General features: G+C 33.4%; 1 protein-coding gene across 1 annotated transcript; it reads right to left on the bottom strand.

The window, feature by feature from the left end:
* Positions 1–12,996: 12,996 nt before the first annotated feature.
* On the bottom strand, positions 12,997–13,689 carry LOC110278660 (uncharacterized). The gene has a single exon (XM_021136906.1). The coding sequence runs from the start codon at positions 13,687–13,689 to the stop codon at positions 12,997–12,999; it is 693 nt and encodes a 230-aa protein (XP_020992565.1).
* Positions 13,690–16,366: the final 2,677 nt, after the last annotated feature.

Below are 16,366 nucleotides of genomic sequence, written 5' to 3' on the forward strand. Positions count from 1 at the left end.
TCTAAATTTCAAAAGATAAAGTGAGATGCCAAAACTGTTTAGAAGCAAAAAGCTACTAGCCCCGCTCATCTAATTGAGACTAAGTTTCATTGATATTGTGAGATTCATTATATTTTCTCTACTTTTTATCCTATTTGATTTTCAGTTGCTTGGGGACAAGCAACAATTTAAGTTTGGTGTTGTGATGAGCGGATAATTTATACGCTTTTTCGCATTGTTTTCATATAGTTTTTAGTATGATTTAGTTAGTTTTTAGTATATTTTTATTAGTTTTTAAGCAAAATTCATATTTTTGGACTTCACTATGACTTTTTGTATTTTTCTGTGATTTCAGGTATTTTCTGGCTGAAATTGAGGGACCTGAGCAAAAATCTGATTCAGAGGCTGACAAAGGACTGCAGATGCTGTTGGATTCTGACCTCCCTGTACTCGAAATGGAATTTTTGGAGCTACAGAAGTCCAAATGGCACGCTCTCAACTGCGTTTGAAAATAGACATCCAGGGCTTTCCCGAAATATATAATAGTCTATACTTTTCTCGAGTTTAGATGATAAAAACTGGCATTTAACGCCAGCTTTCTGCCATATTCTAGCGTTACACGCCAGAAACAAGTTGCAAAGCAGAGTTAAATGCCAGAAACAAGTTACAAACTGGCGTTTAACTCCAAGGAAGACCTCTACATGTGAAAGCTTCAATGCTCAGCCCAAGCATACACCAAGTGGGCCCGGAAGTGGATTTCTGCATCATTTACTTGTTTCTGTAACCCTAGTAAATAGTTTAGTATAAATAGAACTTTTTACTATTGTATTAGACATCTTTGGACCAGCTTTTGGAACATCTTTGATCATTGTTAGTCCTTAGACATTGGGGGCTGGTCCCACGGCCATGCCTACCCTATTTTCACTTATGTATTTTCAATGGTGGAGTTTCTACACACCATAGATTAAGGTGTGGAGCTCTACTATTCTGCGAGTATTAATGCAAAGTACTACTCTTTTCTATTCAATTCATGCTTATTCTTATTCTAAGATATCCATTCACACACAAGAACATGATGAATGTGATGATTATGTGACACTTATCACCATTCTCACTTATGAACGTGTGATTGACAACCACTTCCGTTCTACATGAAAACAAGCTTGAATGTGTATCTCTTGGATTCCTGATCCATGCGTATGGTTGCCTCTCCTGAAAACAGAGCCTTCCATTCCGTGAGATCAGAATCTTCGTGGTATAGGCTAGAATCCATTGGCAGCATTCCTGAGATCCGGAAAGTCTAAACAATTCATAAATTATAAATCCATATATGAATTAAAATAGAAAAAGCAATAAAATCAATCCATACAAATAGACAGAGCTCCTAACCTTAACAATGGAGGATTAGTTGCTCATGGTTCAGAGAAGAAAATAAGGATTCTGATAAAATATATTTTGGTAGTCTGGAATTGAATGAAAAGTTCAATGTTGCATATCCTTTTTATATCTAATCTTAATAAATTTAAAATCTATCTTCTAAAACTAAAATAATATCTTTTCCTAAAAATAATATTTGAATTTAAATCAGAATAATCAGCAAGTCTTCAGTTGATGGGTGGGAACCACTTGTTTTGTCCATTCTGTAGCTTCTAATCTGTGTTTTCTGGGCTGAAAACTGGGTCAAAACAGCCCAGGAATCGCCCCCAGTATTTTTCTGCATTTTCTGCACGTGGCGCATGTCACACGTACGCGTTAGTCATGCATACGCGTCGATGGTCTTTTTCGCCAGTCACGCGAATGCATTGGTCTCGCACACGCGTCGCTGAACAAATCTTCAAATCACGCATACGCATCAGTCACGCGCACGCATCGCCATGGAAAGCTCCAAATCACGCGCGCGCATCAGTCACGCGTACGCGTCGCTCTTCGCTGCCATCTCCTTTTGTTCTTGTACTGTAGAAACTCCATCAAATCCAGCCGAATGCTACCTAAAATAAACAAAATTGCAAAAGACTCAAAGTAGCATCCATATTGGCTAAAAGATAATTAATTCTTTATTAAACTCAACAAATTAGATGCAAATTCACTAGGAAAAGATAGGAAAGATGCTCACGCATCACAACACCAAACTTGAATTGTTGCTTGTCCTCAAGCAACCAAAACTAATATAAGCTTAGGATGTGAATTTGCATGAGAATGAGAATTCGGTTAAGCTCCTGTCTCTTCTTATAGTGGGGTTTACAACTACAATCCTGAGTTGTTTTGGCATCTCACTCTCCTTTGAATCAGAAGAATGTTACTGTCATCTGGAATTAGAATCCGGATAATATTATGAATTCTCTGATCTTTTGTAACTCAATTTTAATCCTTGAACACAGCAATTTTTTCTTTGGTGCTTTGCACCTTGAGCCTAGCCATGACTTTAAATATTTTGTCTCAAGTTTTACTTGACACAGAAACACCACAAGCACTTAACTGGGGAACAGAAGACAACACAATAAGAACGGAAGAGAAATAGAATAAAAGGAACTCAACCACCTCAATTATGCTGGTGGTCATGTCATTCCTTCATGAAGCACATTCATCTCCCTTTGGTGCTAGACAGAAAAGCCATAAGCAAAGTGTCAACACCAAATTTAAAGGTTTGCTTATCCTCAACCAAAGAAGAACTGAAAACAGAGAGGGAAAAGAAAAAGAAAAATAATTAATATGATAAAATAAGAATAAGAGGGGAAAAGAACGAGAGAGAATTAGAATTTGGGAGGAGAGAGAATGAAAATAGGGCGGCGCGCTGAGTGATTGATGCGGCGCTGGTGACGCGTACGCGTACGTGTGGGGCGCAAAAAATTTATACTGACGCGTGAGTGTCAGGCACGCGTCCGCGTTCCCATGATTTGTGCGAATCATGCGAAGCTAGCCGCGCGCACGCACAACTCTCTGTTCGCGTGGTTTGGGTGCCCAGATTTTCATACGCGCACGCGTCCGGGATGCATACGTGTGATCAAGTTTTGTGCTTCTAGCACACTTCCAGCCCCAAGCTAGCACAACTATCTGCCCAAACACATATTTACGTCGACTTTTAAGGTCACGCGCACGCGTGGAGTGTCAAAATCACCAATGACACGCACACATCATGGACACGTACGCGTGATGATATTTGGTGCGCAAGGAACCATTCCTGTGCCACTCCCGCGCGACTCTCTGGTCATTTTTATTTTTTACGCACACCCATCTGACGCGTACGCGTCAGCGACGCTTGCGCGTCATGTGCTCTCTTTTCTTTTCTCTCTTTTTTTGAAATATTCAGTTCCTGTTCTCAAATAGTTGCATGATTAGAAAAATAGAGAAAACTCAATAAAAATCAAATAAGTAAGAAAACTACTACTACAAAAATAACTAAGAATGAAAAAGAACGATCATACCATGGTTGTCTCCCACCAAGCACTTTTAGTTAAAGTCCTTAAGTTGGACATGTGGTGAGCTCCTTGTCATGGTCGCTTGTGCTTGTACTGATCCAGGAATCTCCACCAATTTTTGTAATTCCAATGGCCACCGGGATTCCAAACTAGGCGCATAACGCCTTCGATCAAGTTGAAGCAAGTGACAAGGCCCCAAGAGTGTTGATTGTGGGAATGAATTCCAGGGTCCCAAACCTTGCTTTTACACTCGTCTTCTTGTGGATCCCCATTGTTCCCACCGGGTGGCAAGCAATCTGAATTCTCACAGAGACATCCAAACAACCTTCTAGACCCATTCAATTGAGCTCTACACCAATCCTTGCACTTCAATTTGGAGCATACAACCATATTGAACCTTGCTTGACAACTCTTGCCACTAACCATCTTCCTCTTACTCTTAATGCGACAAAGAGCTCTAAGTTGACCATCCGTCTCCAGTAGCCCATATTCAAGTAGGAAAGTAAGGGTTAAGGATAGGAATTTTACCCACTTGAATGTTGTATTGGATGGTGATGGCTTTGGAAGAGGTCTTGCAAGCTCCACTCCCTTGTATTCTTCTTTGAATTCTTCTACCTCTTTGCAAGCTTCCTCAATTTCAACCTCTTCCTCTTGGTAGCTTTCTTCTAATTCAATCTCTTCTTCATTTCTTACCAAGGGCATGGGAGGTTGTGCATCTTCCTTTTCTTCTATATGTGAGGGTGGAAAGTTCTTTAATTCACTGGAGTATAAACTTCTTTGATTGGTTTCCTCACTTTCTTCCATAGGATCTTGCATTGTATCTCTTGGGAAGGAATTTGCTTGTTCCTCTTCCTGGTTCTTGATCATCATCTGCACATATTTCTCTGACACTTGTCTTTATATCATGTAGGAATTCTTTCATGAGAAGCTCAAGATCTGATGGTATTTGAGATGGATAAGGAGATGATGGCTCTTGATATGCATAAGAAGGAGATGATGGTTCTTGGTATGAATAGGGAGGTGGTGGTTCTTGGTATGAATATGGAGATGGTGGTTCTTGATATGAATATGGAGGTGATGGCTCTTGATAGTTGGAACATGGAGCATTAAAGTTTCTTTGGTTTTGACTTTACCAACCAAAATTTGGATAGTTCCTCCATCCACCATAATATGAATCACTACTCAGGTATGAGTAGTAACCCATGTGATCTCTCTCCATTATTTTTTCTTAGCACAAAACATAAAAAAGGATTAAACGCACCATGTGGTAAATAGGAAAGCAGAGAAGAAAGAACAGAATTCTAAGAATTAAAATAAAACTAACTAGGAAACACCAAACTTAATTTCAGAAATTACTTAAAATATTAGTGCTATTAACATATTTTTTTCTTTTTTTTTGAAAATATTAAAAATAGATTTTTAATAAAATTAAAAATAAAACACCTAATCTAAGTAATCAAACAACTAATAGTTGTTAATCACTATCAATCCCCGGCAACGGCGCCAAAAACTTGGTGCGATTTTTACAACCACAGACTAACCGACATGTGCACCAGGTCGTATCAAGTAATACCTCAGGTGAGTGAGGGTCGATCCCATGAGGATTGATGGATCAAGCAACAATGGTTAATTGATGAGCTTAGTTAGGCAAGCAAAAAATACTGTTTGGATGTTCAAAAGGTTTAAGTTGAAAATATCAGAAGGCAGGCACGCAAGTAAATAAGTTGAAAATAAAATATTGGAGAAAATAGTTAAGGCTTCAGAGTTATCTATTTTTTCGGAATAACTTTTCTAACTACATATTTTAATCATGTAGGATTTAATTTATGGCAAACTATATGTGACTAGACCCTAATTCCTTAGACCTTTCTAGTCTCCTCTAAAATTCATCAACAGCCAATTCCTTGGTCAATTAATTCCAATTAGAGGGTGATGATTAAATTCCAGTTTATATGCCACAAAAACTCTAATTACCCAAAAATAAAAGGATTATATGTCACGTATACTGTTAAATCCAGATAATTAAAATTTAGGAGAATATGTTTTCAAGCTGTTGTTCAAGTAAAGAGCTTTTCCAAGTTATACAAGAACTCAAATAGAAAGAGGGTCATACTTCCGTTCCACCCAAATTCAAAAGATAAAGAGCGAAAACAATTCTTAAATTATAAATCCATACACGAATTAAAATAGAAAAAGTAATAAAATCAATCCATACAAATAGACAGAGCTTCTAACCTTAACAATGGAGGATTAGTTACTCATGGTTCAGAGAAGAAAATAAGGATTCTGATCAAATGTATTTTGGTAGTCTGGAATTGAATGAAAAGTTTAATGTTACATATCCTTTTATATCTAATCCTAATAAATTTAAAATCTATCTTCTAAAACTAAAATAATATATTTTCCTAAAAATAATATTTGAATTTAAATCAGAATAATCAGCAAGTCTTCAGTTGATGGGTGGGGACCACTTGTTTCATCCATTCTGCAGCTTCTAATCTTTGTTTTCTAGGCTGGAAACTGGGCCAAAACAGCCCAGAAATCGCCCCCAGTGTTTTTCTACATTTTCTGCACGTGGCGCATGTCACGCGTACGTGTTAGTCACACGTACGCGTCGATGGTCTTTTTCATAAGTCACGCGGACGCGTCGGTCACGCGCATGCGTCGCTGAGCAAATCTTCAAATCACGCGTACGCGTCAGTAACGCGAACGCGTCGCCATGGAAAGCTCCAAATCACGCGCACGCATCAGTCACGCGTATGCGTCACTCCTCGCTGCCATCTCCTTTTGTTCTTGTGCTATAAAAACTCTATCAAATCCAGCCAAATGCTACCTAAAATAAACAAAATTGCAAAAGATTCAAAGTAGCATCTATATTGGCTAAAAGATAATTAATTCTTTATTAAACTCAACAAATTAGATGCAAATTCGCTAGAAAAAGATAGGAAAGATGCTCACGCATCACTCAGCAACAATAAATAGCAAACAATATTAATAATCCAACACTCATAATGAAAAATAGAAAATTAAATAAAAATTTAACTAACGACACAACTAATTAACTAATTAACTAAAAGAAATGGTTTTAGGTGGTGATTGGTAGTGTTGGATGATGGTCGGAGAAGGGAAAGAAGAGAAGAGAGGAGAGAAGAAGGAAAGAAGTGAAAAGAAGAGAAGAAAAGAAGGTGTGTGGAACAAGGTGGCTTGTGCTTGAATCCATCCTTGAACATCCACCAGTGCTTGGATCTCCAATGAGCTCCATCATTCAAAATTAATAGCTCCAAGCTTTGATGGAGTTCCACACAAGCTAAGGGCTCCCAAAATTGATTCTCCTTGTGCGATCCGAGATCCCACACGTTGTTTTGACACCCATCTTCAAGTTGATCATCATTATTCCATTTGGGTGCCATAATCTTGGAATTCTCACTTAAGCGACCAAACATCATCCTAGACCCAAGCAATCTAGTTCTACACCAAACCTTGCAATCAAACTTTGAACATGCAACCATTATGACCCTAGAATGATATTTCCAACCACTAACCATCTCCCTTTTGATCTTAAAGCCACAAAGAACTCTAAATTGTCCATCCGTTTCAAGCAAACCATATTCAAGGGGAATAATAAAGCTTAGGGATAAGAGATTTACCCACTTGAATGAAAGAATGGATGGTGATGGCTTGGGGAGAGGTATTTTCATTGGTCTTGAAAGCTTCACTCCCTTGTGTTCTTCCTTGATTACCTCCACCTCTTGACAACTTTCTTCAACTTCTCCTTGCTTGTTAACTTCTTTCAACTCCTCCTCCTCATCAAACAAATCAAATCTGGGAGGTTGTGTAAAGTCCACTTCAACATTGACTTCACACCCAATTGAAGAGTCTTCATCAAGGTCACCAATGTCACTTGGTGTGGAGTTGTCTTCAATGACCTCAATTTCATGTCCAATGGGAGAGGATTCAATTGTAGAAAGAAATTCATCAATGATTGAATCCATCTCTCGATCAACCTCTTTAAAGTCTTCAACCATGATATGCCTTAGAGGTTGTACACCCTCCTCAACATCTATATTAAGCTTCTTGGAAGAGGGCTCCATGATGCTACATTCCCATGGACTTTCAACATCTCCTAAATCTTCAACCACTTCTTCCTCTTCTTCAACAATCGTGCCTTTCTCCAATTGTTCCAATACAAAGTAGTATTCCTTCTTTTCCACCGGAGTTTCCAATCTTTCCTTCATGCTATGCTCTTCAATTGATTCTCCACATGTGGTCATGGGAGTGCTTTGAGTGTTAAAGCATTGGGAGGCTAATAGGTTTACTACCTCGGTCAAGATAGCCATAAATTCTAGTGCGCTTCTTTTCATATCTTCTTGCCCTTGAAGAAGCAAAGTGGGAGAATCATCCATTGGAGCATGGGGTGGATAAGAGGGTTCATTGTTTTGGAGGAAGGGTTCATAATAGGAGGGTGGTTCATCTTGATAAGTATATGAAGATGGTGTATATTGAGGTGGTTCTTGGGAGTATTGATATTGTGGTGGTTCCATATATGTTTCATATGGCTCATAAGGTTATTGGTTTGGTGGGTATGAATTGGGGTCATATGGAGGTGTTTAGTGGTAGGGGACTTGTGAGTATGGTTGAGGGTTATGTTGAGGATATGGCTCATAGGCATATGGTGGTAGTTATTGATAGTCACAAGGAAATTCACCATAGCCATTGAATTGACATGCATTAGGATGGGAATTATACCTATAGGAAACCGGAGGTTGTTGCCACGAAGAGTGATCAAGTCCTTAAGGCTCCTCCCATCTTTGATTGTTCCATCCTTGATGCATGTTGTCATTGAAATTACCATTTCCTACCACATAATTTGAACCAAACTCATAGCCAAAGGGGTGAGAATTCATAGTAACAAGACAAAACAAAATCAAAAGCTAACAAGAAATAATTAAAGCAAACTACTAAAAACTATAGCAACAACTAACAAAGAAGCATATTCACAATATTCACATATCTACAATAACTAATAACAAGGCACACATTTGTAATTTCCTGGCAACAGTGCCATTTTGATAAGGGAAAATTGTCTATCGGTAAAGAAATTCACAAATGAAATCTCGTTGCAAGTATAGTTCTAAACCAACAAACAATTCCTCAATAAAAAATTTGTTTGTCACAAGTACAAACCCCAATAAAAATAAACCAAAGTATTTAAACCTCCGGTCGTCTCTCAAGTAATTACAGGGAAGTGTGCTCAGTTATTGGTTATGGGTTGTATATTTTGGGATTTTGAATAAGGGACAAGAAAAGTAAATGAAACTCAAATGATAAAAAGCTATTGGCAAGGTATGAGAACTAGAAGTCCTATCCTTGTTATCCTTATCAATTATGACAATAATTGTTCATTACTCCACTTAGTTAACCTCTAACTATGAAGGAAAGTCAAGTGGATATCAAATTGAGACCCCAAGTCCTAGTCAAATCATGGTGAAAGACTAGCTTTAGTGGCATTCAAATTGACTAGCAACTTCCAATTATCAATCAACAAGAGAGTTTGATAACTCAAGCGTCACCAATTACTCAACTCAAGCCAAGAAGAGAAAAATCTAAACTATGGCTAAAAGAAACATTTCATCAAACACTTAGAAGGCAATAAAGGTAAACATCATAAATTGCACGAATTAAAGGGAGATATAACTACAAAATCAAGAAATCAACAATAAGAAACTATAGCAAATATAAGAAAACATGGAAATCATAAATTGCATTAAAAAGAAATGGAGATCTACATAAGAGTTCATAAACTAAAATTAACAATATAAAAGAGCTACAAGAGAAGTAAAATGCTAGAACAAATAAAGATAAAAGGAAAATTAAAGTAAAAGAAGAAGTAGGTCTAGATCTAAAAGGAAAATAAAACTAAGAACCCTAATCTAGAGAGAGGAGAGAGCATCTCTCTCTAGAATTCTACATCTCTCTCAAAAACTAAGTGTATGTATGTTCCCCCAACTCTTCTTGAATTATGCATGTAATAGGCTCAGAAATGAGTTGGATTTGGGCCTGAGAAGCTCAAAAATCGCCCCCAGCGTTTTCACTTTAATGAGGTCACGTGCGAGCACCAACGCGTACGCATGGGTCACGCATATGCGTCGCTTGACATTTTCCATCCATGCGTATGCGTCATGTCACTTGTACGCGTTGCCATGCGACTTCATCTTCCACACGTGCGCGTCGATATATGCATTCTAAATCCTTAATTTTCCACGAGTTCTCCACTTTGCATGCTTTTATCTTCGCTCATTTGATCCATTCCTAGCCTTTTCAACCTGGATTCACTAACAAACACATCAAGACATCTAGTGGAATCAAAGGTGAATTAAAATTAGCAATTAATGTCCTAAAAAGAATGTTTTTACTTTCAAGCACAAATTAGGAGAAAATCATGAAACCATGCTATTTCATTGAATAAATGTGGGAAAAGATGATAAAATCCCTCAAATTAAGCACAAGATAAGCCCTAAGAATGGGGTTTATCAGTGTCAGAAGAGTTAAATGGGTACTGAGTACCGAGATACATGCTAAAATAGAATATGGGCTCAGTACCCGAGTTAAAAAATAGAATTTGGGCTCAGAAGAGTTAAATATAAACTAATCCAAGTGATGAACAAACATTATTTAACAATTGTTTATTTAATGAGTTTGATTTGGTGTACAGAAAATTATTTAATCTTCCATGGCCCAAGAAACAATAAAGCCAAGCTCAATCATAAAACAAATATGAGGAAACAAGAAAATGAGTCCAAAAGATCACAAGCCTCATACAGTATTTACTTCCACTTTTGGTTACTTGAACCCCAAATTCATTTCAATTCATTTCATTGAAATATCCATTGAAAGCTAAAAGTCCTCTCTTCTCTCTCATTCCTCTTCACTTTGGTCACATCAGTCACTCAGCAAGAAAGAAAGAAAGAAAAGAAAAGTGCAGAGGCTATGGAGCATTGAAAGACAAAAATCTTGTTGCCAAAAACAAAGCAAGAAGAAAGTGCTACAATCGAGTATTGAATTGCATTCGGTCAGAGTATATCAAAAAGCATCTTTCCTCATTTGTGCTATACCAAAGAACCAAGAAGAAAATTACAAAGTCTTAAGCACAGAAGAAGCAACCATGGAAAAGGTAAAGTCAACCATGGTCTCATCAATGCTCAAAATCAAAACTTGGAGCCAAAGCAAGGCTCTATGGTCAAGATTGAAGAAGTTTGAAGAAAAAGGATGAGACAAAATGGGTGAGTTGCATGCAACAGATTCGATTTTCTCTCTCTTCTCTGATAAAGCCGCTGCAAAACTCTGATGATGGAGAAGAAAAAAGTGTTAATATAAGGTTGAACTTGATTCAACCTTGGAAATTTTACTTTTCTATAATAAGGATGAACGGCTAAGGGTTGAAGAAAAGAAGAGTAAGTGAAAAGCACAGAGTTCATTTCTCATAGCTACCTAAATTGATTGAGTTCTTCTCCTTCATATTGTTCATTTAGTATTTTCTTTTTCTCAGTTTAGTGTGTCTGAGTCTTATTAAAAAAGGTAAACATGGTGAGGTTTGTAAGAAAAAACCAATAAGAGATAAAAGACAGAGTTAATCTGTGAGAAAAAGCCATAAGATGTTTCAGATGTTCTTTGTACATCTTTTTGTTTTGTATCATGATCTTGTGGGGATTTTCTTACAAGTTGGGTTAGTACTTTGCTGTTGAAAGCTAGGAAGAGTCCTAGTCAAATTCAGATTGGGTTAGAATCTGAATTTGTCCCAAATAGGATTGGGTAGTCCTAGGGAAGCATTGGTGTTTGTAATCTTGAGAAAGAGATAGTGAAATTTCATCATGATTGTGATGGAGATTAGATATTGGCTACATTACACTAGGTAGCTGAATCAGGATACATTTGGGTGTTACTTTTTCTTCTCTACTTCGATTCTGGCTCTATCACTTAGGAGACAAAAATAAAGTGTCTCTCAACTCATCACGAGTTAAAAATAAAAATATCTTCTAAGTTTCTTTGAAAAAGCAAAAAGTATTTCTAAAATAAAAGAAGCTAAAATTCAACCCCCTTCTCTTAGCCACTAATAACTATCATGAGAATGATTGATTTAGATAAATTAAGAGAAAGCTTGTTTGTTCTTAAACACACCTTTGCTACTCGTCATCCATTACCAACACATTCTATGAATTCTACCCAAATCACAAACATTATTCCAAACATTTGGCATTTTCTCTTAGGTCATATTTATGAAAAGAGACTTAACTTTTTGCACATATTTAGTTGGTAATATCTTTATATAATTTAGTTCTTGTGTCAAGTAAATATAACTCAATAATAATATTATTTTCTAATTCAGTTCTTCTCCAAAAAAATTCAATAAGAAGAATACCAAAAACACAAACATTAATTCTGATAAAATGAAAAAGGAAAAAACATTGTTTGTATAATCAAATCTTATCATTACACATGCATATATATCAGATGACCTGCTTAAGATAGGGTTATGAACATAAGGTCTACATATAAAGTGGGGGGCATATACCATTGCTCCACATTTTAGCAAACATAATAATTGCTTTAAAACATTGTTAATGTGGAAGCAAGGATCAGCACATGGTTATAAACTATATTATTATTATTATTATTATTATTATTATTATTATTATTATTATTATTATTATTATTATTATTGTTGCAAATAAATATACTAAATTTGTATATAATGACTAATCCTACGTCAACGGTGCATAATCATGAAGAAAACTTTATAATAGTATATTTAACTTGCGTTCACCGTCACTTCCTGTGTTTACTACAATAATATAGATTATTTTTTAGGGTTATAATGTGTAAAAGAAAATTAAAATTTGTAAAAAAAAAATAAATTTTGACATTATTTTAATTATGAAAATATGTTAATAAAAATTTTGTCAAAAATAGTATTTTTAATATATAAGCGATTGTAAAAAAAATTTAAATTTTATTTTGATAAATATTGGCTGTCAAAAATAATTTGTTAGAAAATTTTGAGAACATATTTTCTGTGATACTTATTAATTGTCAAAAATACTATTTATTTTGACACTTATTGACTATAAAATATTCTCAACAAAAAATTTTAACAAAGAATGAGATATGATCTTGAAACTAAAGAATAAATTGAGATTTTGAAGATAAAGAATGAGTAGTATAATTCTAAATTGAGAGCAGTGTGATGTTAAAATTAACTGAGCCCAAAGAAGAAAAAAATAGTAGAGTAAATTAAAAATAAATGAATGTCAAAATTGAGGAGTAATTTTTTACGGTCAAATTTTTGTCAAGAAAATATAAAAAATTTGACATTTGTAATATTTGTCAAAAATATATATTAATTTTGACATTTAATTATGGTGTTAAAAAATAAAGTGTCAAAATAACTCTATTTTCCGTTCAAGTAACTTTTTTTTTTTTTTCATTTTTGATGTTCTGAAACGTACATTTGTTGTGATAATAACACATAAGAAAGAATAAATAAAATATAGAAATGAAATCATATCACTAGCAAGAAATCTAAGCTAAAACCACCATTTAGAATTTAAAAATTGCTTCTCCTAAGCATCGCATTATAGATTACCACAAAGCAAGGTAATATAGCTCTAGGATTCAAAATACAGAGTTCTTCAATATCTGATGAGTCACGGTTTATTTTCTTGATCAATGAATCAAAACCCAAATCAGTCTCTTCCTGAATCTCTTGCAAAGGGTTATGAACTCTTCCAGCAATTACTCTGCACACTATAACACACTTCCTCAATATTGGTAATGCTTCCTGGTCGTATTCAGTTGATTCAAATAAAATAATGGAATCAAAGGCTTGATCACTTGTAGCAGTGGTGAGAACCCCACGTTCACCATGGAATTCCTGGTTTGCGTTGAAACCATGCTTCAGAATTTGGCACAAACCACATTGTTCTAAAGTGCAGCTGAGGGTAGAAGAGTAATTTACTAGACCAAGGGAGCATGCAATGGTTGTTCCATAAAACCTCATGACTTCATTTCCATCAGCTATGCATCGAGGTTGCATGTTCTCAGCTATGTTTCTCACTCTTTCTCTGCATTCCTCAAAGGAAGCGAGTGTTTGTGGAGTGGTAAGAACTTTTAAGACACATTCTATATGTGCTGCTTCATTGGTTTCAGTAGTTTGAGGGTTCATATATTTGGTTTCACAAATTCTTTCTATGATCTTCCAAGATGAATCTTCTCTGTGAAGTTGCACAACTGCGAACATGTGTATTGATGCATGTGTCACTTTTCAAATGTAGTCTTCTTACAAGTTTGAAAATAATACTTGTGACATTGCTAAATTATCCAAATACATTGTCAAAATGACAATTTTTTTTACCGAAAATAGTAGTTAATATATATAAAATATTTTTAATCAAGGGTGGTCCATCACTCATAAGTTTATTTATCTATTTAAACCAGTGTTTGATTTAATTTTAAAATTAAAATTTTTGTTTGAAATAGCTCAAAAAACTATGAATTGAATTGATTTGTAAATTCTATGAATCTGCTTTACAAAAATTAATATTTTTTTTGTAATAACATTACAGGAATATAAATCTTTTGAAACATCGACTTTATTCTGATATTATAGATTATAACAAAAAAATTATAGAATCAAACTAATTTTTAAAAAATGATCGTAGGAGACAAAAATCTCGGTCGGTTAAGAAGACCAAAATCTTTGAAGATAAAAAAATCAAATAATAATTTTTTAGTTATTATTTAAAAATAATATATATATATATAAACATATAATTAGATATTAATATAAAAAAATTTATATTGATAGTTATAAAATTAACTCAAATTTTTTTTTAATTGAATCTTGATTCTAATTATTCACCACAACATTAGTATTTTCTTTAAATTATATGTATTAAAAATTTGAAGAAAGAAATGTACAAATATAGATTAAAAATATAAGTGATAAAAATTTAAAACTAAATAAAAGTTAAAAAAGTATGCATATAATAATAATGGTAAATCACAGAAATAAGTCAATGAGAGTTTAAAATTATACAAATAAGCCAAATACAAAAATGGTTCATGAATCAACCAAAGACACATATCTACATACATAATTCGAATCAGGTTAATTCGAACTTCATCTCCATGTAATTCAAATCACCCTGGTTCGAACTACACACGTACACACCCACTAATTCGAATCAACCTAATTCGAATTACACCCACAGTAATTCGAATAAGGGTGCTTCGAATTACACACACGTGCATAATGTAATTCGAATTGGTCAGATTCAAATTATTCATGAGTTAATTTTGCCCATTCTTTTATTAAAAAATAAATAATTTAAAAATTAAAAAATATATATTTTATTTCATGCATTAAGATAAAAAAAACTAACAAAATATTTAATTACGAAACTTCTTTAAAACATTAATGAGTTATCAATTCAAATTTCATACAATACTCTTTTGTCCATTTTTAATAGCTCATGAATATTTTTAATAAGTTTATTTAAATTATACCACAAAAAATATTTTACTCTATACAGAATAATTAAAAAGTGGCTTAAAAGATATTAGAAGTACTATAAAAATTTGTAATGTCTTAATGACTAAGGATATTAAAAAAATACTCTACATAGTCAATAATAATTTAGAAATTAAAGAAAATATACTTTTATCATGTATTTACCTAAATTACTAGAATATTACAAACTTTTATAGTACTCATAACATCTTTTAAGCCATTTTTTAAATTATTTTGCATAAAAAATAGCGTAAATTGGCTTAAAATGGCTTAAAATATCCTTTATTCTATACAAAATAATTTTAAAAAATGGCTTAAAAAATATTAGGAGTACTATAAAAGTTTGCAATATCCTAGTAATATAGGTAAATACATGATAAAATATATTTTTTTTAATTTTTAAATTATTATTGACTATGTAAAGTATTTCTTTAATGTCTTAAGTCATTAGAACATTACAAATTTTTATAATACTCTTAACATTTTTAAGCCTTTTTTTAAATTTATTTGTATAGAATAACATATTTTTGTGGTATAATTTAAATAAATTTATTAAAAAATTTATTAAAAAATATTCATGAGCTATTAAAAATGGGCAAAAGAGTATTGTATAAAATTCGAATTGATAGCTCATTAATATTTTAAAAAATCTCGTAATTAAATATTTTGTTAGCTTTTTTAATGCATGAAATAAAAATATATTTTTTAATTTTTAAATTATTAAGTTTTTTAATAAATTATTAATTTTTTAATAAAAGAATGGGCAGAATTAACTCATGAGTAATTCGAATATCCAATTCGAATTATATTGTGCACGTGTGTGTAATTCAAATCACCATAATGTGAATTACTGTGGGTGTAATTCGAATCAAGTTGATTCGAATTAGTGGGTGTGTGTAGTTCCAATCAGGATGATTCGAATTACATGAAAATAAAATTCGAATTAAGGTGATTCGAACTATATAGAAATGTCTCTTGGTTGATTCGTAAACCAGTTTTTAATTTGGCTGATTTGTGTAATTTTTCCCTTCTCTTGACTTGTTGAAGTGATTTTCCTTGATAATAATAACACTACAAAAAAAAAGCTAAGAAAGTATGTATATAATAATATATTTTTTATGTGAATAATATTATAGAATTATTTTTAATTATATATTTAATATATGTTTTATAATTTTATAAATTTATTTAAATTATATTATTTTATTAATTTTATTTTATGTAGAATAAAAGAGTAGAGAGAGATAGAGAATAAGAGAGAAAGATAAAGAAAAAGAAAAGGGAGTAAGTGTTAATTTTCAAGAAAAAGATTTTATTTTAATTGTAATAAAAAATACTTTATGACACATTTTGTTTTATCAAATTAAAAATATAAAATATAAATTAAAAGTTATATATAGACTTT

This window comes from Arachis duranensis, chromosome 3 (genome assembly GCF_000817695.3).
Source record: "Arachis duranensis cultivar V14167 chromosome 3, aradu.V14167.gnm2.J7QH, whole genome shotgun sequence".
NCBI classification, from domain to species: Eukaryota; Viridiplantae; Streptophyta; class Magnoliopsida; order Fabales; family Fabaceae; genus Arachis; species Arachis duranensis.